The sequence below is a fragment of the Heterocephalus glaber genome, unplaced genomic scaffold (genome assembly GCF_053883595.1).
Source record: "Heterocephalus glaber isolate CG9 unplaced genomic scaffold, H.glaber_assembly_v1.0 deba00001444, whole genome shotgun sequence".
Lineage (NCBI taxonomy): Eukaryota > Metazoa > Chordata > Mammalia > Rodentia > Bathyergidae > Heterocephalus > Heterocephalus glaber.
The window spans coordinates 25,162,592-25,186,273 of NW_028258297.1; the positions used below are offsets into that span (position 1 = coordinate 25,162,592).

Sequence of the window (23,682 nt, forward strand, 5' to 3'; positions counted from 1 at the left end):
CCTTCCCTGAAGAGCTCTCTGTGTTGGAGAGGATCCTGTCTCTGGGAGCTGACTTTCTGCCCCGTGCCTTGGCTCGGCCCGGCCTAGCAGGCCAGGAGTGCAGCGCAGGTCGCGCCCTCACAGCCCGCAGCGCCCGCCCGGGGCCCACCCAGGACCAGGTGCGATTGCGGGGCGGGGACGCTCCTTCTGCGGGCTAGACGTGGCTGGGAAGCAGCTCCGGGTTGCGGAGCCGGAACGCGCCCTTCCCCCCGCGGCAAACTTTCGGTGGCTGGGACGGAAGCAGGAACTTGCTCACCACAAAACCCTGCGGGTGCACGAATGCGGCCGCCTGGCTCCCCGGGCGGGGCACAGGGACGCACAGGGTCCTCTCCTGCCAGGTAAAGGCCCCTCTCCCCTCCCTGCCAGCCCCCTGCAGCCTTGCCTCCCGCGGCCAGCAGCTCCCCTGCTTTCCTGGGGCGAATGAGCCTCCATCCCTAACCGGAGCACCCAAGGACCAGGCTGGAGTGAATGAGGGCCCCAAAGGCAGAATAGTCAGCGGGCAACGTCCCTTTCTCAACAGGAAGGGGGAAATTCCCCATGGCTGCATGGTTTGTCTTCCGTTTACCTTACTGGAACTATTAATTATCTGTCTAATATGTGATAAATTAAGACTATGCGTTAAGTAAAATGATTTCCAATATTTGAAATAGTTACGGACAAGTAAGTTTTAGTGACTCCAGCCGGCTGGAGTAAGCGCGGGTGCTTCCTCTCTCTCCTCCCTGTATTCTTGTGCGGCAGGATTCATCTCGACTTCAGACCTTTTAGACCAAAAGAAGGATCGATTAGCAGACCTAATATGCCGGAGTCGAATAGCTCCGAGATAGAGCGCCGGCTAGCAGGTGCAAGGCCCCCAGCCAAATAATAAGTATAATTTAAAAAGTGGAGGCAAAAAAGAAGAGGCAGAGACCTTTATTAGATAATAATCGCTGCGTGTTTTTAATGAGATAAAGTTTTTAGCACTTCTGCAGTCCATGTTCTGTAAAGACGCTGCATTCGGAGACCACAGCTTCTCAGTCTCCGTGCATAGTTGAGGTTTCCTTGCAAACACTTAAAGACTTTATCAGAATGCATTCCAAGCATCTCGCACCTGGTTTTTCTCCTTTGATTCCCTAGGGCTAGAAAAGAGCCTTACAAAATGTAGCAGGATAACACGTGTGGTTTATGCCAATACGCTTAATCTGGGGAATCCATGGAGAAAATTCAGGAAGCCTGTGAATTTAGGTGGGAAAATTTTATTATTTCACTAACCTCTCACTGAAAGGTAGAATTTCCTTCCAGAAAAAATGCAAGGCCCCAGGAGTATTAGCAGTAGCTATGATTTCAATGAGTAGAAATCAGATGGTTTCATACGTTACCTATTGCACATGTCACAAAATATTATAGTCAACACTACTTCCAAATCATGGCAGTTATTATTTAGAACTAACTTAGTAAAAATGCCCATATATCCCATAAATATTTCTGTTTTTTATCTTAACTGAAAATGGAAATAGTAAATGACTTCATTAGGGTTCTTAGAAGTGAAGGACATATGTAAAGAGCTTATATGGAGACTGGCATATGAGAAATAATGTTAATATTTTATTGTATACAGAAATTGGACATAACAGTTGGGATGTTAGGCTTGTGTCCTATTATCATAACTGGTTTTCGTTTTGTAATTATTGGGTTCTTTTCCCAACTAAAGTTCATAGTTCACAGAGGGTTGACTCATGTGTTTTATAGTTCTGTGAATTTTGAAAGATGTGCAGTGCTTTGTATCCACCATTACAGTTCTTCATTATTGTGTTCACTATTCTATGTCTCTTTGCATTTCCATGTGCACTTTAAAATCATTTTGTTGGTACTGACAAAGTAATTTGTTGGTCTTTTGATTAGGACTATGTTGAATCTATAGGTCAGGTTAGGAATAACTGACATATTAACAGTATTGAATCTTCCTATCCATGAATGTGGAACATGTATTTATTAAGATCTTCGATTTCTTTTGTCAGAGTTTTATAGGCACAGTTTTTAAACTATTTTGCTAATTATATTTCAATATAACTGGCTATACATGTCATTTTATGTATTTTGAAACACATCTTTCAGAATAGATGTGAAGCTTCCTTAGAAGACCAGACAGATTCATGACAAAGATAGGTTAAAGAAAGAGTAATTCTGTTCTAAATTATCATTCAGTCAACAATTTGTATTCTGGAAATTTGAAGTTGAGAGGGTGAGGATATTCTGGTATTGCTTTGCCAGTTTAATGTTTATTTTTCCTAAAAGAACCACCTCATCAATGGAGTTGGCATTGTATGGTGTGACTTGTGTTTTTAGGGCTGTCAGAAAGGACAGCTCCCCCAGCTTGTCCTCACTTGAGCTAGAATATTTCTTCTGGTGACTGGCTAATTCCTAGAATTAGGTTATTAAAGTTATCTAAAGTTATCTGCCTCTGGTTTGATATTTATAAAGAGAAGCAGCAATAATAAAGGCTCGCGTGCTCTCTCTCTCTCTCTCTCTCTCTCTCTCTCTCTCTCTCTCTCTCCCTCTCTCCCTCTCCCCCTCCCTCTCTCTCCATTATAAAATGAAGTAGAAATAGCTATTCTGCGGGGTTGGTCTAAGGATTAAAGGAGGTAATGTATGCAAATTGCTTCTCAGGATGGCTACCACCCAATAGATGGTTTTAAAACGCTGGTTGTTATTCCTGAGAAAAGAAGTGTGCTCAAACCCATTATCACTGTGTCAATGGTGATGAGAAATTTTGTGTCCTCTCTCCTCCTACTCAAGAAAGGCAAGAAAATGAAGGATTCTAGCACTCAGGGGCAGGCCTGCTGTCCACACTCTTCATAGGCACTGTCAGCGTGTAATCACTGATGACATAGAATATATATTTATGCTGTTTAGTTCTTTGTCAGGTTTTTAAAAAAAATTATTGATTTATTTTGTTCTTTTGAGACAAGGTCTCACTCTGTAGTTCAGGCTGGCCTTGAACTAGAAGTGATCCTCCTGCCTCAGCCTCCCAAGCACAGGGATTACAGATGCGCACCACCACGCCCAGCTTTTGTCAAATTTTAAATGAAAGTTTGTCTCAAATCTACTAAAGATATATTTAAAATTTGTTTCTGTCTTCTAAGTTGTACATGGGTCGTTTTCATCGACTTGAAGGAAATGAAATATTTCTTCCCTGTTTTTGGTTTTGTTTTTCAATTCTGGGGGTTGAACCTAGGGCCCTGGCACTGATCTACATCCCTAGCCCTTTATTATTTCAAGACAGAATCTTGCTAAGTTGCCCAGGCTGGGCTCAAATTTGTGATTCTCTTGCCTTAGTCTCTCAGAGTGCTGGAGTTATAGGCCTGTGCCACCCCTGGTTTGTTGAAAAAAACAAATGATGATTTTCTGCTTTTATTCTAGAGAGAAATCCCACTCTCTGGGCAATCTTCCTGAAGCAAACTGAAGTCAGAGGGAGGATCATCCTTAACCTGCGAAGCCTGAGCCTAAACTGAGCCTAAAATGTTCTCCAGGGAAGAATGTCGCTTGCCTTTCTCTTTGCTGATAATCTGCTTCCTGACACTAAGTCTGTCTGCCAGTCAGACCTGCCTCAAGGAGAGTCTAGCAGATGTTGTCATTGATATCCAGTCTTCTCTCTCCAGGGGCATCAGAGGCAATGAGCCCATCCACGAAGCAACTCAAGAAGACTGCATTAATTCTTGCTGTTCCACACAAAACATAGCAGGTAAATAACATGGTAGCTCTTCCTCACATGTGTTTCGTGACATCAGTAGGTGGGGGACATGACCAACCAGTTTATACCAGTGATTCTCAATGGGGTAGAAATGTGGGTGACCAAGTCACTGGGGTGCTGTCCCCGAGTGTGCCCTGCCCTCCCCTAAACTGTGTTAAAGTTGTGGAAACATCCTTCAGGTAGCCTTGGAAACAAAAGTTTGAAGACCCCTGATGTTGTGTCCCCTTAGAATATATAAAAGTAAAATTCTGGCTAAGTGCTTAGCTGCCATCACCATGGAACACTGGAATACACTGGGATATTTCAGAGAATATGTAAACAGAGCACAGGAGTCGAGAGAAGTAAGCTTAACTCACCTGATGAGAACATCAGCATTTGATTTTTTTTTTAAAGCTGTGTCATTTATTATTTAGGCTATTTAGGCAGTATACTTATGTTGAAAATGGAAGCGAATTTTTCAATTGCTTTTTAAAAAAGTAAATAGTAATTAATGAATTTACTGTTATACTCAAAATCGTCTACATTTAAAGTGAGAATCTTTGCCAACAGAAAGCCGCTGCTCCAAATTGTGAATGGTATTACAAAGAACTTCAATCTCTGTTTTTTTCTTCTTGAAGATGTTGAAGCTTCCTTCTGTAGATACTCCGTGGGGAAATAGTAGCATCTGGATATGGTTTTGACTTAGTCTGAACTCTTGCTAGTTTGGCATCAAACTCCAGCACATCAAACTCCAGCACATCAAACTCCAGCTGTAGTTTGATTGTTTCATTTTGCTTTTCTTTTTCTTGAGTTATTAACTTTGCATTTAACTCAGATTTCCATCTCCTTTTTCTTTATTGGATCTTTATGCTTTTCTTCATTTAATTCAATTTTTTTCTGCGTGTCTTGATAAAGTTTGCTTATTTCTATCTTCTTCCTTTTTGATTTTCATTTCATGTACAAGTTTGGCAATATTATTCTCATAGTCCTGTTTGTGAGAGTTCAGCTTTTCCCTTGTCATATTAGCATTTCTTTTTAGTTGTTCATTTTCACCTCTCAAATTGTGTTGATATTCAATGGTCTGTTGTAGCCCTTTTATCATATCATGAAGAACAGCACATTCTTTTTTAATTGAGGTTTCCTTTGTTTGCATTACTTTTAATAAAGAGGTACTCTTTTCCAACTGAATTTCCAGTATGTTCTTTCCACTGGTTTCTATCATTTTCTTTTCTATCTGTGAAAAATCCTTTATGTTTGTCAATATTCACACTGCTCATCTTTTTTGTACATCCTTCACTACTTTGATCCATGCTTGAATTGCTGTTGTTTCTGGTTCCTCAAAGTCTCCCCTGCCAGCATTTGATTTTTATGTAGAACCACAAGACCCCCACTTCATCTCCCGCCCTACACCTGGTGACTTAGGGTAAGTCAAGAAGCAAGCAACTGGCCACCAGGGTATTGCAGCTTCTAGGACTAAGAGTTCTGGGTGGGTGCTCACTCAGAAGTCTGGGACTTTCAGCCTAACTTCCAGACCTCCAAGGAGGGGTTGCAGATTGAGTTCAATCACAGTGGCAATAACTGAGTCAGTCACACCTAGGTGATGAAGTATCCATCCAGTCCCCTAAGAGGTGGAATTTGGGGACCTTCAAGGTTAATAAACACATCCATCCATGGGCCAGGAGGGTGGCACCCCCTAATTCCACAAGGACAGAGGCTTCTGCATTGGGCGCCCTTGTCTGAAGTGACAGCAGGCTTTGGGCTGACCCCAGAAACGCTCAGCATGGGGTCTGCTGCTAACTTGAGGTGGTTAGAGTCTGAATTGGATCGAATCATAAGATATCTGGCTAGGGGGGGAGACTTGGAGAGCTAGAGTGGAACAGATGCCTAGGAAGAATCTGTTCAGTGGTCTCCAATTGAACGCTGTGCTTTGGATACTGTTTGTAGAAGTAATTTGTAGAAATCAGAGAGATTGCTGAGCAGGGTGGCAAATGCCTGTAATCCAGGCAGGCTGAGACAGGACGATCACAGGATCAAGCCCAGCATGGGCAATTTAGTGACTTAGTAAGATCCTGTCTCAAAATTAAAAAAAAAAATTTTTTTTTTAAACCAAATGAAATAAAAAGAGGGTAGGGATGTAGCTCATGTGAAGGCCCCAGATTCAATTCCCAGCACTGCCCCCCAAAAAACCCCACAGAAATTTAAATTTATACTTCTTTAAATTTTGATATTTTTTCTTTAAATTTTGATACAGGTTTGGTAGTACACACCTGTAATTCCAGTACTCTGGGAGGCTGAAACAGGAGGATTCCAAGTTTGAGCCCAGTCTGGGCAACTTAGTGACTTAGGGAGATCCTGTCTTAAAAATACATTAAAAAAAGAAAAAAAGCCTGGAGATGTGGCTCAATGTGAAGGTCCTGGGTTCAAACCCAAATACCAAGAAAAAGTTTTTTAAAAATAGAAACATCACTTGCAAGCTAAATGGTATAATTGTAGGTATTTCCTGGCAACATGGGAAACCTGGCATTTCTTTTCAATTCCAAGAAATGAGGATTTGCTGTTTTATTTTCCAAGAAAAAGTATTATTACTACTCTGTGGGCCACAGTTAATGGTACTCAATTTTTTCCTCATTTATTCAGCAATTATTTTTAACTGTTTTAGATTCAGAAGGTACTTTGAGAATTGGTTGATAGCCACAGATTCTAGAAAAATGAACATAAACACAAAAAGCACAAAATTTTGCATGTGATTTGGGGGCTTATGGACTCTCCTGTTTATCTAGATGGCAAAAAGACTGATATTCCAGGTGTCACACTGCTGAGAAAGGAAATGAAGGAGTACCTCTCTTACTGCCTGAGTAGCAGAGAGGCGATGTGATTAGACCCTGCAGGGTCTGAGTCTTCTCTTCCACCTGGGCGGTCAGGACTGGTCCTTGGCACTGCCTCACCAGGAGAGCGGTGCTGATGGCTGGCAAAGCCTCCCTGTACCAACCCCATGGTACTAGGGGTTGAACCGAGGCCTTGCACATGCTTGGCAAGTGCTCTGCCACTAAGCTAAAGCCTTGGTTCTTTCTGTTGTTTGATTTTGAGACAGAGTCTCATTAGCTTACCCAGGGTGTCCTCAAATTTGTGATCCTCCTGCCCCAGCCTCCCAAGTAGCTGAGGTCACAGGTGTGCACCATTGTAGCGGGACAAATCGTACATTTTTAATAGTTAGTCCATATGCCCCTTAACCTCCAGCCCTACCAGAGGTGTGCTGATCCCGCAAGGTCACAGACCAAGATGTGAGACTGGCACATGGAGGACTAAACCAACTCTAGTCCATGGTGAATAGAGAGAATCACTGCTACTGGGCATGAGAGGAAGAAAAAAAGAAGCCAGGAATGGAAGTTAACATAAAAAGTGAGGGAGGAAGGAAAATAAAAAAACAAAAATGACAAAAAGGGGAATGTGAAGAAACAGCAAAAGAATGGTTCTGGAAAAAAAAAAAAGAATGGTTCTGATAAAAATAAAAAGCAGACACAGTGACCACACTGGTAATCCTGTGTACTCAGGAGGCCGAGGCAGGAGGTTTGCATGTTCAAAGCCAACTTGGTCAATTTAGCAAGATCCTGTCTCAAAATATATATATAATATATTTAAATATATATAATATATATTACATATAAATATAAATAATATGTATCAGATGGACATAAAGCTGGGGCTTTAGGGAAGCCTGGGGATATAGTTCATTGATAAAGCACCCTTGTGTTCTATCCCCAGTACTACAAAACAATAATAATAATAAAATAAAAAATAAATACAAAGATAGAAGCTAGGTGTGGTGATACACCCCTGTAATCCTAGCTACTCTGGAGACTGTAGCAGGATTGCTTGACTCCAAGAGTTCAAGCCTATCCAGGGTAAAATAGCAAGACCCATTCGGCCACAAAAATGAATAACGAAGCCAGGAGTGGTGGCACACACCTGTAAATCCTAGTACTCTGGGAGGCTGAGGCAGGAAGATTGCTACAAGTTAAGGCCAACCTACGTTATGTAGTCAGTTCAAGGCTTGCCTGAACTACATAAGGAGGCCATGTCTCAATCAATCAATCAATCAATCAAAAAATTGAGCTGGGGATGTAGCTCACTGTGAAGGCCCAAATTCAGTCCCCAGTACTACAATAAGTATGTAAATAAGCAAAGTTAGTAAATAAATAAAAATTAACTAATAAAATGTAATACATAAGTAAATGATAAAGATAGACTTTGTATTCCATACACTACTCAGATCCTTTGTGAAAGGAGGCATGATATTTCTGTGATGATTAATTTACTCCACCCAAGAAAGCTGACAGTTTTATAGGTGTCTGAGATGTCTTCAGGGTGTGAATTACAGCCAATTATCAGGGTCCAGCTGATGTTAAGTCGTGTAAAGACTGCAAGTCAGTATATTACCGGGGTATTTCCAGTCTTACTTTTAGAAAATTAAATAGACTATTCAAAATCAGCTCTGCCAAAGATTTACCCTCAGATTTGTACATTGAGTGTCTTTTAAAATTGCCTTACACGACTGGACTAAGGAAAAGGAAATGATTCAGCATCCAGCAAGCAAGTGAACAAAATGAACAACGGTGTTTGTGTTGGACTCCAGAGTAAACAAAGTTCTTCCTGCTTGTGCTACTCTTAAGAAAATCTTATTTCAAAATCATGCTAATAACACCTTTCATTGCAGGGGACAAAGCATGTAACTTGATGATTTTCGACACTCGAAAAACAGCTGGACAACCGAACTGCTACCTGTTTTTCTGTCCCAGTGTGGAAGCCTGTCCACTGAAACCAGCAAAGGGCCTGAGGAGTTACAGGATAATCCCAGGTAGAAAAAAAACACATTCTTTTCTTTTGTGATTGGAATTATTTAAGGAGATGGCTTCTGTGAAAGATTTTCTAGAAAAGAGTCAAAAAAAAAAAAACAAACGATGAAAAGGTTCACCAGTGTTTCATGACTTGAAACTCAATTTCTTAAAATTTCCCGCTTTATTTTTAGGAAGTTTATTCTGTTTATTAGTCCATATTAATTATACAGATTATTATGTTTCGTTGTGGCATTTTCAAATATACTTTGATCATATCCATCCTATTATCCTTTCTTATCCTCCTCTTCCTGAAATTCAGTTGATTAAGCCAAAGTTTGTTTTCCAGTGAAAGACCTTGGAATATTTGTTTTTACCTTCATATTAGAAAAGATGCACAGATATTTTATGAGACTTTTTTTTGTTTTTGGTACCGGGGATCGAACTTGGGACCTTGCGCTTGTGAGGCAGGTACCAGAACCACTGAGCTAAATCCTCGGCTCTTATGAGACATTTTTGAAGTCCCTAGTATCAATAATGGTGTTGAAATACTGGAGTAAGTTCACACATCTCTGGAGCGGTGGTGGTGAACCTATGGCACGCGTGCCACAGCCACCTCTTTGGTATCACTGAAAGCTCTCAGAGGTTTGCCATCCCTGCTATAGAAGACTTGGTAAGATTAAAACCTATGTGACTATACAAAGTTCTGATGCTTTTGTTGTTAAGTCCCTATTATTTTATAATGATATCAGTCAAATTTACTGGATTTTATTGTCTACTTGGAGGGATACTGATTCAGGAATCATTTATTGAACAGCTACCATGTGCCAGGTTCCATGCAAAGCATGGGAAATGCAGACTCCATCCTCATGCAACTTACATATAGATTTAATCAAAATTCAGAAAATAAACAGTTAGATGGGTGGGGAAGGGGAAGGGAGAGTAAAACTAATTCAGATGCAACATATACATGTACCAGTTCTCCCAAGTGAATATGATTATTCTATATTACAAACATACTAATAAAAAATAAACAAAAAAGATGTTAAAAAAAGAAACTGCTAAATGAATTAATATCATTATTTGGCTGTGTCTCGCTGCAAGTTTGCCCTATTAACTTTTCAAGTTGAAAAGCTTTCAGTATCAAATTTCCTTTTTAGCCAGGCATTGTGGGAGACACACATGTAATCCCAGCTACTTGGGCGGCTGAGCAGAAGGATCACAGGATCAGGGCCAGCCTGGGCAGCTTAGCAGGAATCGCTTTCAAAATAAAAAATTAAAGGCCCTGAAGCTGTAGCTCACTGACAAGGCAGAGCACATGCCAGGGTAGCAAGTACCAGGTTCTAGGTTCAATCCTCAATACAGCAAAAAAAGGACAAAAAATCAAATTTTCTTTTCAGTTGTGGAAAGTTTTTGTCATTATACTCTTGGTTATTATTGTCATTCTGTTTGCTCACTTATTCAGTGAATAACAAATATTATTTAGTATTTTCTCTGTGTCAAGCATTTTTTGTGTCCTAACAGTACAGCATTAGACATGAACGAATTCTCATTTCTAGAATTTATATTTTAGGAGAGATAATAAACATAAAAAGTAATCAAGAGAAAGATAGACACAGTGCTATGCAGGCAATTTGGGCAAGATGCTGTAATGCTAATCGCTGAGTAATGGTAGATGGTAGTCTTGTGTTACTGCTTGCATCTAGATGCCCCCCCGCCAACCTCATGTGGTCATGAGTGGGGCTTCTTCAGAAGTAGCTGGATCTAGAGTGTGTGATGCTGGAATTGACTCATGGTGCAGTGCCAGGCTCAAGGGACTAGGAATAAGGGTGTGAGTGCCACTCGCCCTGAGTAGCCTGCACAAGATAAGAGGAATAGAAAGAGCTCCCGTCCTCCTTTGCTTGCTTGCTTGCTTTTGCTGTCTTCTGCTTGCCATGAACTGCTTCTCCTCTGTGATGCCCCTCTGCCAAGCTGCCCTGCCTTGGAGCCAGCTGATTATGGACTGAAACCTCTACAAACAGTGAGCTGAATAAACCTTTCCTCCCTTAACTTGTGGATGTTGGGTATTTTGTCTCAGCAATGAGAGAAAAGTAACTAAGTCATCTTGTATCAAGGTGATCAAAGGAATCAGATGCGACCTGAACAGTCAGGAGCCAGATGGGGCAGATAGGGGTAGACCTTCTAGGCTCGTGACCCTCAGGCCAAAGAGGTTTGGGATGTTCAAAGGACAACATCGAGTCCTAGCTGGTGGACACATAGTGAGCTAAGCAGAGAACAGTATGTAAGCAGGCAGGGATCCCACATCACATAAAGCTTTATAAGCCAGAGAAGGGGGGTTTTAGTCTATGTGTGTGTTGGGAAGCCGGAACGTTATAAGTGCAGTGTGCTGCCCTCTTGGGAATAGACCACGTGGCTGCCACACAAGGGGGAATGGAAAGCGTGGAGGGGTGGGGAAGTGTAGGGCCTGTGAAAGGCAGTGGCCCCCGGGGGCCCAGGAGATGGTAGAGGAGGAACAGAAGAGTGGGCCTGGGGCTGTTCCAGGGGTAGCATTGACAAGACTCGCTGATGGTGTGTCTGTAGGGAACCAGGAAAAAGGAAGCGGTGAGGTCTTGTCTTAGTTTTTTACTTCCTGTCTAGGTGAGTTGGAGATTTTCTTTTCTTTTCTTTCTCCCTGTCCCCTTATTTATTTTTTGGCAGTACTGGGGCTTGAACCCAGAGTCTTTGCATGGAGCTACACCCTCCAGCTCACCCTTCCCTCCTTCCTTCTCCTTCTCCTCCTCCTTCCTTTCTGCCGCCTTTTCTTTTGTTCAACAACTAAGTCACCAAGTCTCCCAGGTTGGACCTAAACTTGTGATTCTCCTGCCTCAGCCTCCCAGAGCACTGGGATTACAGATGTGCAACACCACGCTCAGCTGAGTTGGGGAGTATGAATGTGAGAGTGTGTGTGTGCACGCATGTGTGGGTGTGTGCATGCTGGAGACTGAACCTAGCACTTTAAGTGTGCTAAGCACATGCTCTGCTGGTTGGGGAGGAGCAGGTGGAGGGTTGAATGGTGGATTGGAATCAAGGGTTCTTTCTTGTCTGCCTTAAGTGAGAGCACTTTGGAGAATGGTGCTGCCCAGCAGCCCCGGGCACTGGCCCTGCTTTGTCTCCCAAGTGAGGCTGTGTCTAAGTTTTGCTCATGGGTCTAGGAAACCTGATGTATCAGACATGCCCTTAAAAAAGAGCATGAAACACACATTCTTTGTGTAAAAATCTGGAATATGATGATAGAAATTGTAGTTGAGTTGGTCATTGCTTTTATAGTGCATCTATAATACAGAAAGTATGTGCTCAAAGTTCCCACCAATGGAAATTCAAGAAAGGAAACTCGGCATGTACATAAACTTGGTGTGCGCGCCCATGTGCATGCCCACACATGTGTACTGAGGATTGAACCCAGGGCCTTTGCACTGAGCTACATCACCAGCCCTTTTTAATATTTTGTATTTATTTTGAGACAGGATCTTGCTAAATTTTTAAATTGTCCAGGGTGGGCTCAAGCTTGCCTCCCTCCTGCCTCAGCCTCCCAGAGTGTGGGGATTATGTAAACCAATGAAGGGCTAGTTTGAATGTAATGAAGTGAAATTGGAATCAACCCGTTCTTGTGGCAGCCAGCAGGGGGCATCATCAGCCCAGAGCAGTTGATGAAACATTTAGGGGCAAAGTAGCATCAGTCTTGGATGTAATACTCAAAGAATTGTTGACAAGATGTGTATGAATTATCTGCCCAAATTGGTGGGTTGAGATTACTCCTTTAAAAGGTAAATTACCTGCTTCCTTTCTGTAGTGAAATTAAATGCAGATAATCTGTTTCGTGGTTTGTTTCTGGAGGAGCCCTTCCTCCGTATCACCATTGACTAGTATTTTCAGACTGAAAGTTTCAAGGTGCCAGTGACCCCCGCTCCCTCCATAAAGCCATTGCAGCTTGGCGGTATTGAATGTGTAGCTTTCAGGTGTGTCCTTTCTACTGAGGACTGGAAGAACAGGAGCATTCAGCAAGAGAATACCTTGGGCGGGAGATTTAGCTCGGTGGTTTCCTCCGCCTGCCGCACAAGCGCAAGGACCTGCATTCGATCCCTGGTACCAAAAACAAAAACAAAAAAACAACAGAAATAGAATACCTGGGGCACGTTTGCGCGGTTGGTTGCCAAGAAATAGCCACTCTTTTTTTTTTTTTTTTTTTTTTTTTTAACTCAGTGAAGTCCCTTGAAAAATGAAACTGAAAAGAAGAGTTGAGGGGATCAGGATGTCTCCCAGCTCCGTCTGCAGCTCGAGTCTGTCACTTCGGGGAGGTCCTGCGCCCTGAGCACACAGCAGTGGGCGGCGAGGAATCTCTGCGTTGTTCTAGGAGCTTCGTCAGTAGATCCATCTCATCTGACAGGGCCATGGGTTTCCTGGGCTTTGCTTTATTACTGAGCTTGCAGGCCTGAGGAAGAAAGCAGCTGTTTTGGCCATTCTTGTCAATGGCCTTATTTAATTTCTGATATCACACACTTATCACAGGGCATTTACTTAAATAGTCTCCTCTTTTTTAGCTTTAAAGTGAAATACGTCGAGTCTTTTTTTCTGATGCTGGGGATCAAAACCAAGGGCTTGTGCATGCTAGGCAAGTGTTCTACCACTGAGCCAGAAACCCACACACACCAGTTTTCATTTTTAAAATATCTGATCCTGAGAAACTGAAATTGTAAATAAGGGTTAAAATGATTAAAATGAATAATTGATAATTTGAAATAGGAAGAAAAGTGCAAAAGGGTAGGGGAAGTGGGAGGGGAAGGGGGAAAGGGAAGAAGGGAAAGGAAAAATTATGAGAAAAGAAAAAAATGGAAACAAAGTCTTTGTAAATAGGGAAGGGTGGAAGGAGTGAAGGGCGCATGGGTAATGGGGAAAAATAAGAACCAAGATGCATCATGTACAGGTACAAGCACCCAATGATGAATGTAAACGTATTGTATACCTAAAATGTACCAATAAAAGAACTTAATAAAAAAATCTGATCCTCTCTGAAGATTTATCTTCAGATAAATTATTATTAATATTAAGATTTATTTATCTCATGGTAATCCTGTGAGCTCAACATCACCTGTAGTAAAAACTTTCTGGTTCTGCATTATTGGGGAGAAAGGAACTTCTGGCGTCCAAATTCTCTTTAGAGTGCTATATCCTAAAGCAGTTGTCTGCCAGGTTTGTCAATGGTCAAATAGTATTTTAATGGCTTTTCAGGCCAGTATTTTATGTTCTATGAGCCATGCACAGTCTGTTGTACCTACTCACCTTTGTCCTTGTGGTACAAAAGCATGCAAAGACAGTATATAAACAAATGGGCTGGGTATGATGGTGTGCACCTATAATCCCAGTACTTGAGAGGCTGAGGCAGGAGGATCTGTGTGAGGTTGAGGCCAGCCTGGGCTATATAGCAAGTCCTTGTCTCTAAATAAATAAATAAATAAATAATCCACTCAGATCCCAGAGCTCTGAAGTATCTGGCCTGGGTTTGCCTTTAAAAAAAAAAAACTGGGCATGGTTACATGCTGATAAAACAATATGGATACTGAAATTTTAACATCATATAATGTTTCATGTGTCACAGATTTTTTTTCAATCATTCTATATGTAAACACCATTTTTTAGTTTGCAAGCCAGATCTGAGCACTGGACCCAGGTCCTGGATGGGTTAGAGCTTAAGGACCGCCTAGCGGTATATGAGGCTCCGAGAAAAGACACAAGATGTCACACCTCTGAAACTTCCTCTGGATTTGTTGGGAGAGTCAATAACTCTAGTTTGGAAACAGGCAGAGAAGGGACTTGAGGAAGGAGAGAGTGACCCAGTGAGTGCTAAGACGCCCTTCAGCTTCTCTCCTGGTGTTTCCTGCAGTTCCGGTCTAAGTGAATTGGTCAGCCACATAGCAGAGTAGTACAGAACAATTCAAAGATCACTGTGCTCTTGAGTGCCAAACAAGCTTTTCCAGTTTGAGCTGTGCTGGCTGGTGTGTGTGGTTAAGATCAAAATCCTAAGCAGGATCTAGGGCTGGTTCATCCTCCTAGGGAATCAAGACTGTGGTTTTCTGCCCCATACACCCGCCGTGTGGCTGTCGTGATTTCTGATATCAGCCTCGTCATCCTTACAACCTAAGACATTGATTGGCTCTAAAATCTTAAGCTTTGAGAGTTAAAATGAAATTGTCCCTCTTCTGAGTACGGTTGGAAAATGTCATCAGCCCTGTGCTGTTGCCTTGGCCGGGTACCCACAGAGGTGACCACACCTTGCTGCGCCTCCTTCTTCCTCCTCATCAAATCTTTGGTCTCTGTCAAAGGCGCACAGCAGCCAGAGATGGCTCATGTAGTCCCAGTGCTCTGAGCGGCTGAGGCAGGAGGAGCACAAGTTGGAGCCCAGCCTGGGCAACTTAGTGACTTAGGTTGACCCTGTCTTAAAAAAATAAACAAGGCTGAAGTTGTAGCTCAGTTGCAAAGGCTCTGGGTTCAATCCCCAGTACTGGAAAAGTAAGCAAACAAGCAAAAACAGAACAAAAAGGCATGCCACAGGATTCTCTCTCCCTCTCTCTCTCTCTGACTCCGTCAACTCATTTTCCTGAGGCTCCTGCGTACCTTTTCCTGCCTGCCCCTCACCCAGTGGTATAGTTTGTCCTAATAATTAGTACAGTTTGTCCTAATAATTACTATCCTCTCAGTCCAGGGTGGCATGTCCTGCAGCAACTCCTGCCTCATGCCAGCCTTCTCCCTGCTGTCTTGTCCTGCCCATGTCACCCTGGCCCAGCTCTGCCTGACCCCAATCCATACACCTCCCTTCTTCCCAAACCTCTTGTGGACCATGCTGAGCTCCTCTTAGCTTCTCCAGATTACACCCTGAGACCCTGCCAGTAAATAAATACCCACCCACCCCATCAACCAAGCAGCCCCGATCCCGCCTCTTCCATAATTTGCTTGCTCTTCCTCCATTCATTTCTGTCCCATCAGGCTACAAATAAACCACAGGAAAGAAAATAATGGTGTCCAATTCTGATTTAGTAACTTAATTTTTTTCAATTTTGCATGTTTTGCTGAAATTTCAAGTAACAGAGATGAGGGATGTATAGCTCAGTGATAGAGCACTTGCCTACCAGGCACAGGGTTCTCCGTTCAATCCCCAGCACCGGCAAAATCAATCAATCAATCATCAATCAATCACATATCAACAGTTTTGGAGACATACTGGAAAAGCTGATATATTTGTATTTTTAACCTACCTTAGCATGGATGATTTAAGTCTCCTGTTATTCTCTTTGTGTTTTTCAGATGTTCCATCTTTGACTGATCTGCTACACCAAGAGTTATCACAAGAAGGTCCTCCTCTGTCTTACGGCCAGTCCCCACAAGCCATCTTGTCCCCTCTTCCTCCTGATCTCTTATGGAGAAATGGATCTTCTCAGAGGTCTGCATCTTCAGATCACCTGCAGAAACTAGTCCAGATCAGTAAAGCAAGTACCCAGGTCTCCACTAATGAAGACAAAGGCCACTCTCAGAGTTTACAGTCTTCCTCAGAGCCGGAAGTAGCTCATTTGTTGCCTGAAAACAAGACCACTTTCCCCTCTGCAGTGGCCCTTGGTTTTCAACATAACAGCTCTGTGACTCTGAAGCCTGTATCTCTTTTGTCCACCAGTGGCTCAGCGATACCTCCAGTGACTTCTCAACCACAGGTGGCCACCTCAATTGCACCCATAACCACTGTCCCCTCTCAGCCTCCTCCAACCCCCGTTTCCACACGAGCTGTGGTTACACCCCAAGCTGTGCTGAGTACCGTCTTTCAGACACCTACAGACTCGAAAGGTACCTCAGAATCAGTGCCCTTTAGAGAAGCCTCCAGGCTCACTTCACATGCAGGAAATGTGCATAACCCTACCACACTTCCTTTGTCAAATGTGGAATTTTCCGCTACAAATAAAACTGTTTCCCAGGAAAAGGGGAAGGCCCCTGTAGACAGTTCATCACCGAGCAGTGTTTCAGGAAACCAGGATGGGCTTCCATTTCAAAGGTGGCTTCTCCTGGGGACCCTGCTCTTTGGTGTTCTGTTCCTGGTGATCGGCCTAGCCCTCTTGGGTAGGATATTCTCAGAATCCCTCCGCAGGAAGCGGTACTCACGACTTGATTACCTGATCAATGGAATCTATGTTGATATCTAAGGACCAAATTTATTGAGTAATGAGGAGCAACATGCATTGCATTTCTGCTGACTTGCTGATCTCAGTGAATTAGATTTCAAAGACAGGGAAATGTTCCCCAGCACTTTCTTTTTGTTTTTTGATCAGGAGGGAGAAGAAATTACCTAATTAGAGTGATCTCTCTAAACTATTCACTGAAAATAAGGCTCTACCTAAAGTAAGAAAGTGTAATTGCCATATAAATTGGAAAATTCAGCTAGCTTTATGCAAGGAAAAAACAGGTCAGAATATCACGGTTCCGATTGATTAGTATTTCTGGTTCCAGATAAAGTCAACTGTTTATGATATTAGTCTTAATGGATTCACTTTTTAAATGAATTCCAATAAAACTTATTCCAGATGTATTTCCTTCCAATTAAATATTTGAATAAATCTGTTACTCAGTAATGTTCCTGTAAGTGATACATCCATGCTGGATAACTTTCAGTTTATTCCCACCAACAAAATGATGAAATGATGAAAATATGTGTTCCATGTTAAAATGACAAACCCCCCTTCCCGTCAGTGAAGAGAGATTCCCTTGAGAGGATATTAGCCTACTTGGAGACAATGATAAATCGGTTCTAATAAATAACCAAATCCACTTGGGATCTGTTCTTTTTTTTCAGTGATAACATTGTCTAAACTTGTACAAAGTTTAAAATGTACCCATATTTCAAATCCTTAAGCTTGGCCAGCTATTTTATTTTTACTTGGAACAGCATTAGAAAAAAAAGGGCCAGGGATTTAGCTCAGTGGTTCCGCTGCCTGGGTGCAAGGTCCCGAGTTCAATCCCCAGTACCAAAAAAAAAAAAAGAACCTATGGGAAAAAATATATAGCACTTAGGTTAGTGTGCTATAATTTTAATTGATTGTTGAAATTTCTGAGAAATGCTTATAATGAAGAATGTGTGAGTCGAGTTACAGGTGGGTTGACTATGAGTCCAGAAGGCTGCCTGGCTCAATTTGATACTTTATTTCTTTGGAGTTATCTGCAAAACTAGAAGTTTGGCCCCTTCCAGGTATAAACATGGTTTTTAAAGATAAAAACAGACTTTCAGAGAAAGCGTTGGTGCTAGACACCTGTAATGTCAATGCTTTGGGAGGCTGAGACAGGAGGATGGAAAATTTGAGCCTAGACGAGGCTGCTTAAAGGACTGGGAGTATATAGCTCAGTGGACTTCAGAGGAGAGCTTTACACAGTGACCACTAGAGGGCAGTAGATGGCTAATAAGTAGTTATAGGAATGAAGGCAAACGAAGAAAACGACAAGAAACAGAATTTTTCTTTCTCACCTCCCCCTTCCTCTTCGCCTTTCCCTTCACCTCCGCTGTCCTGGTGCCCCTCCCTCTTCCCCTTGGTTTACATTAAGCTGATAAAGCACATTAAGAGGAAAGCTGGTCTACTGAAAATACTATTTTCATATATTTTCCAATTTAACTGTTTGACACAAGTCTCCAAGAGCTTATATAAACTTTAAGTAGGTTGAATAAATAAGACCTTGAGTCGATTTAATTTAACAAGTATTTATTGAATATTTACACATAGACCAGAATCAGATTAGTGACCAAGTGCCTTGGAATTTTAAAATATCCCCTCTCTTTGTTAATGGATTTAGAGAGTGGAAGTAAGGCTTTCTGTGAATGTTTATAGAGAGCTTTCTTCTGCTACTTTTGTAGTTCTCTGTCTACCTGGCTGCAGCCTTTCAGGGGACCAGGTGCTTTCTAGAAAGGGAGACCAGGCAGAAGGCTGCAAGAGTTAGTAGTCCAGAGGGTTAACGAAGGCCCAAAATGCCAGGGCCTCCATGGGGCAGTGGGTTGTAGGAGAGCATCCTGATGCAAAACAGACTATCAGAGTGTGTGAGGCTGCTTCAGGAGCAAGAAAGGGGGAGACGCCTGTGCTTGCTGACCTTGAGCTGGACTCAGGTGATCCTCCTGCCTTTGCCTCCTGGTGCTGGGACTCTGGGTGTATACCAGTGGGGCCAACTGCTCACTTTTGGATGGCTTTCACAGTGACTGGCCTAGCCAGCCTTTCAGACAAAGTGTGTACTGAACCATGAGGCCTCACCTTTGGTTTATGGGAAGGGAAGGTGGCAGTCTAGAATAAATGAGAAGACTAGGAAGGTCCCCCTCTTCAAAAACAACCTCTCAGCTGAGAGTGGTAGCACATGCCTATAATTCCAGCACTGGGAAGCTGAGGAATGAGGATCCAAGATGGAGGCCAGCCTGGGCAAATTAGTGATTTAGCAAGAACTTGCTCAAAAAATAAATAAAAAAGACTAGGGGTGTAGCACAGTGAAAAGGCCCTAGTTCATTCCCTGGTACTGCAAAAAAAAAAGAAAAAGAAAAAAGAAAAAATCCTTTCTTTGGCTGGACACAGTGAGGCAATACCTGTAGTTCTAGCTTCTCGGGAGGCTGAAGCTTGAGTACCTCTCGAGCCTAGGAGTTTAGGGCCAGCCTGGGCAACATAGTGAAACCCTGTCACAAACAACAAACAAAAACTTTGTCAATAGGAAGATACTTACCTGGGTTAAAACCTACTCCAAAAATCTAATGACGAGGAGTTGAAGTCTATGGTTTATTCATTTCAGATGAATACTGCTACCTCCCTTTTCTGTGGCCTGAGTGAGGCACTCATAAAACCCTTCAGTTTCAGACTGTGGTGAGCACTACTCATTATCCACCCCACAGTCAGACCCAGCTGTGTTTTTGCCATTCTGTTACAGGTTGCAAATGCCAGATCCTCTTTCCTAACCCATCTTGCAGTGATGGTTAAACCTGTGGCCCAGTTTCAGCTGAGAGGAAACCTACTGAGGACTGTAGGCTAGATTTTCCACAAGGAAGAAAGCTCTTTTTGCTCCCATTCCACTGCTTTCTGCTTGGGATACTGGCCGCGTGAGGACATGAGACACCTATTGTAGCCTTTCTGCTGTAATGGGGGCAGAAATAATTAACGTGCAGGGGTAGAGAGATGTATGGCCCCTGATGCCTTGGCTAAGCAATGGGACTAACACTGGAAGTGCCAGTTTCAACCTTGTTCTGTGAGACTATATCTCCAATACTTGCAGCACTTTCGTTCGAGTATTCCTTTGTTATGGCTTATATCTAGATCCCCCCCAAGCCTCATGTGTTCATAGGTGAGGCTTTTAGGAGGTAAGTCTGTAAGCCAACCTTGATGAGAGATTCTGGTCAGAGCTGAGACCAGAATGTTGACAGTAATGCAGCTGGAAAAGACCAGGCTCAAGAGGTTTCAGTTGGGATGAACTCCATTGGCAATTGGACTCCAGGCCATGTGTGGTATGCTCTGGCAGAAAATTTGTCTGCATTTTGCTCATGTCCAGAGACTTTGTGGGAGACTGAGATTAAGGATGGCCAACTAATCTGGCAGAGGAAATTTCAAAGCAGCCAAATATTTATGCTGTGGCTTGGGTCTTGTTGGGGCTTTTAACCACCTCTACATTGCAAATCAAGAGCACACAGCCCAGCAGAATGATTTTTAAAGCTTTGACTTTGGCCAGAAAGGAAGCTGCAGTAAAGCTGGGCCCCTCAAAGTTGGAGCAGAGGAAAACTTGGTTGCTGAAAAGCTTAGCATTAAAAATAAGCCAAATATTTTGGAACAGGACAGTAGGAAAAATGCCTCAAGGGAATGTGAGGAACTAGCAAGGCTCCACCCTTTACTGGGTAAAAATTCCAAAAGTAAAAGACTTTGCTTTGAGAAGAGAGCCCCAGGGTGCCATGCTCCACAATTGTGCCAGCCTAGGGAATAGGAACTGATTCTCCAGGATCCGTTTCACTGTGCTCAGCCATCAGAGGCCTCCACAACCACCAGCAAGATGCGCAAGGGCTCAGCTACTGCTCCCGCTGGTGGCAGGCCTTGGTGTCACCCACATAGTGCTAGTTCTGGGTGCATACAGAATGTAAGAGTTGTGGGGTCATGGAAGCTTCCACCAAGATTTCAGAAGGAGACCTGGGAGGCCAGGCAGTGTGCCCCTTCGAGGGCACTGTGTGAAGCCAAAGGTTCAGGGGAGATTCCAGGATGTTAGAAAAGCCAGGAACATGGAACACGTGAAGAAAGCTGCAAGGAGTGAGCGGTTGTCCTTGATAATACAGTGGTGAGTTTCCTCATCTGTCATGCTGGAGGCTGGGGTTTGGCAGCCATCCTTTTTTTTTTTTTTTTTTTGGTATTGGGGATCGAACTCGGGTCCTTGTGCTTGCGCAGCAGGTGGCGAAACCACTGAGCTAAATCCCCAGCCCTAGCAGCCATCCTTTTGCTGGGGATGTAGCACAAGGTCCTGAGTTCGATTCTTAGTACTGGAAAAAAATGCTAAGCAAGGAGTGAACAAAGCCTGACCAAGAGAGGCCATGGTCCTACAACTACTGGCAATGCCATAGGGGCAGGGCCATCCAAGCTCTTTGGAGTTCATATCTCACCACAGGTTACCCAGGCACTAGTCATGGATCTATGGCAGCAATGGTGAACCTTTTAGAGTTTTCAGTGATAAAGAATAGCCCATTGCACCATGCATGCCATAGGTTTACCACCACTGATCTATAGGATTCAATGTTTGCCCTGCTGGATTTAGAACTTGCTGTGGTGCCATTCCTTTCTATCCACCTATTTCTCTCTTTTGGAATGGGAATGTTTATCCTTGCCTTTGTATGTCAGTAGTGTTTAACTTTCATTTTTCACAAGGGCTCATAGCTAAGAGCTTGCCTTAAATCTTAGAGGAGACTCTGGACTAGGACTTTTCAGCAGTGCTGAAATTTTTAGGACTTTGGCAACATATAGAGATGAACTAAGTGCATTTTCCATAAAGGGATGAGCATGAGTCTCGGGTGGGGTGTAGAGGAATGTAATGGTTTGTGTCTAGATGTCCTCCTAAAGCCTCATGTGCTCAGAGGTGGGGCGTTTGGGAGATAATTGGATCATGGAGGCATGATACTTATCAGTGGATTAGTCCACGATGAATTTATAGCTAGATATGATTTGGGAGATGAAGCTTGGTTGGAGGAGGTGGGGCACTGGGGGTGTGGTCTGGAAGGGTCTTACCCCCCCCCCCCATAACTCTGTGCATCCTGACTGCCATGCTATAAGCAAGCGTCCTCTGCCCCACCCCTTTACCATCCTGCCCTGCCCTGGAGCCAGCTGACTGAACTGAAACTTCTGCAAACTGTGAGCCAAAAGAAGCCTGTCCTTTAAGTTGTAGGTGTTGGATACTGCATCTCAGAAATGAAGATGTAACTAAGACAGATTTCTTATTAATAATGGTAGTAAAGCTGGAGATTTAGCTCCGTGGTGCTGCCACCTGCCTCACAAGTGCAAGGTCCCGAGTTTGATCTCTGTACCAAAAAAACCCAGTAGTAATAATAATAATGGTAGCAAAGACTTAGAAGGTACTTATACTCTGTAAAAGGCACACAACACACATACTCGTTTCATTCCTACAAGTTTTTGAAGAATTTTTTTTAATCCTTATTTTGCAGATGAGGAAACTGAGGGACAGAGAGGTTTAGGTGACTTTCCTGAGGTCACTTGCCCAGGTAGTCTGGTTGCAGAGTTCCCAGTCCTTATATTCTTATAACTGGGATGATACAAAGTGTAACCAAAAAGAGATTCACAAGAGATAATATGTGTTCTAGATAACAGCTTTTAAATTGGTGTTGAACAGAATGAGCCAAAAGCATGGAAATTAAGAGATCAGAGGTCTCATTCTGGGGTAGCTTCCTCCACTTTCTCAGCCACTGAGATCCTGTTGTCTTGTTTGGTCACTGGTCACATGTGCCAAAGCTAAGAGTCGCTGTTTTACCAGGGGCCATTGGAATAGAGAACCGTCCTGCTCTCGGGTCACCTCATCTCAGTTAATAGTGCCACTTGGCACCCAATCTCTCCTACACTGAGCAGCTTCAAAGTCATACTCTATTTTCCCCTCTGCTGCCGCCACACCTAATGTTTACCATGTGTTATTAATTTTCTTTCAAGGATGCTTCTCAAAGTCAGCTGTTCCCACTGCTATCTCCTGTTTGGTCTTTGCCATGGTTTAGCCACATTCCTCAAAGTTCATGTGTGGGAAACTTAATGCCCAATGCAACAGCTTTGGGAGCTGGGGCCTTCAAGTGGTGAATAGACTGAACTTGGAGGGTCACTCAGTGGTAGATCATTTACCTAGTACGTGTGAGGTCCTACCCTCAAAACTCTAACACTGAAGAAAAAAAAGGTGAATAGACCATAGGGCTCTGCTCTCATGAATGGACTAATGCGTCATTCAGGGGGTGGATTAGTTATTGAGGGAGTGGGTTCCTTTCCCCTCTTGGTGTCTCATTCCCTTGCCCTATCTCATTCACATATGCATGGGCTCCCTGGACCTTCTGCTTTCCACCCAGGAATGATGCAGCCAGAAGACCTTCATGAGATACGTTTCTGTGAACCTGGGAATTCCCAACTTCCTGAACTATAAGAAATAAATCTCTGCTTAGTATGAATTACCCAGGATCAGCCATTCTGTTACATAGCAGCACAAAATGAACCAAGACAATCTCCCTGCCTTTTTCTACTTTCCTCTCAAATCACAGTTCTCTCCATATGACTCCAGGTTACCTTGAATGTACCTGTAACTCCACATGTTACAGTCTGGGGCCCCCTGTTGCCTGTAGGTGTGATTACTAATGGAATGGGGGCATAACGTTAGCAAGCCTCCTCATTCTAGCCTCAACCTAATCTCCTGATCTCCCTTCTGCCTTCTCTTTCACAAAACTTGGGCTGTAGCTACACAGCCCTTTTCATCATTTCTCAAATATGCCAGGCACTTAGATGAGCTATGCTCTTCCCTCTGCTTAAACATGCCCTTTCCCCTCTTTTGGCAAATTGCCTC

The 23,682-nt window shown here is 43.1% G+C and overlaps 1 protein-coding gene across 2 annotated transcripts; it reads left to right on the forward strand.

The window, feature by feature from the left end:
- On the forward strand, positions 1–17,423 carry Mansc1 (MANSC domain containing 1). Of its 2 annotated transcripts, none has more exons than XM_087214086.1 (4): positions 1–158; positions 3,436–3,757; positions 8,460–8,600; positions 15,913–17,423. In XM_087214086.1, exons 2-4 carry the CDS (start codon positions 3,535–3,537, stop codon positions 16,794–16,796), a joined length of 1,248 nt encoding a protein of 415 aa, XP_087070212.1. In that variant the 5' UTR covers positions 1–158; positions 3,436–3,534; the 3' UTR covers positions 16,797–17,423. The 2 variants fall into 2 exon arrangements, with proteins under 2 accessions (XP_087070212.1, XP_004845927.1); XM_004845870.4 differs by lacking the exon at positions 1–158 and adding an exon at positions 181–377.
- Positions 17,424–23,682: the final 6,259 nt, after the last annotated feature.

Excerpts from the sequence above, each read along its gene's own strand:
- Mansc1 (XM_087214086.1), top strand. The coding sequence starts at position 3,535 with ATGTTCTCCAGGGAAGAATGTCGCTTGCCTTTCTCTTTGCTGATAATC. Across the intron at positions 3,758-8,459 it reads TTCCACACAAAACATAGCAG|GGGACAAAGCATGTAACTTG; the intron begins GTAAATAACATG and ends CTTTCATTGCAG. Across the intron at positions 8,601-15,912 it reads GAGTTACAGGATAATCCCAG|ATGTTCCATCTTTGACTGAT; the intron begins GTAGAAAAAAAA and ends TGTGTTTTTCAG.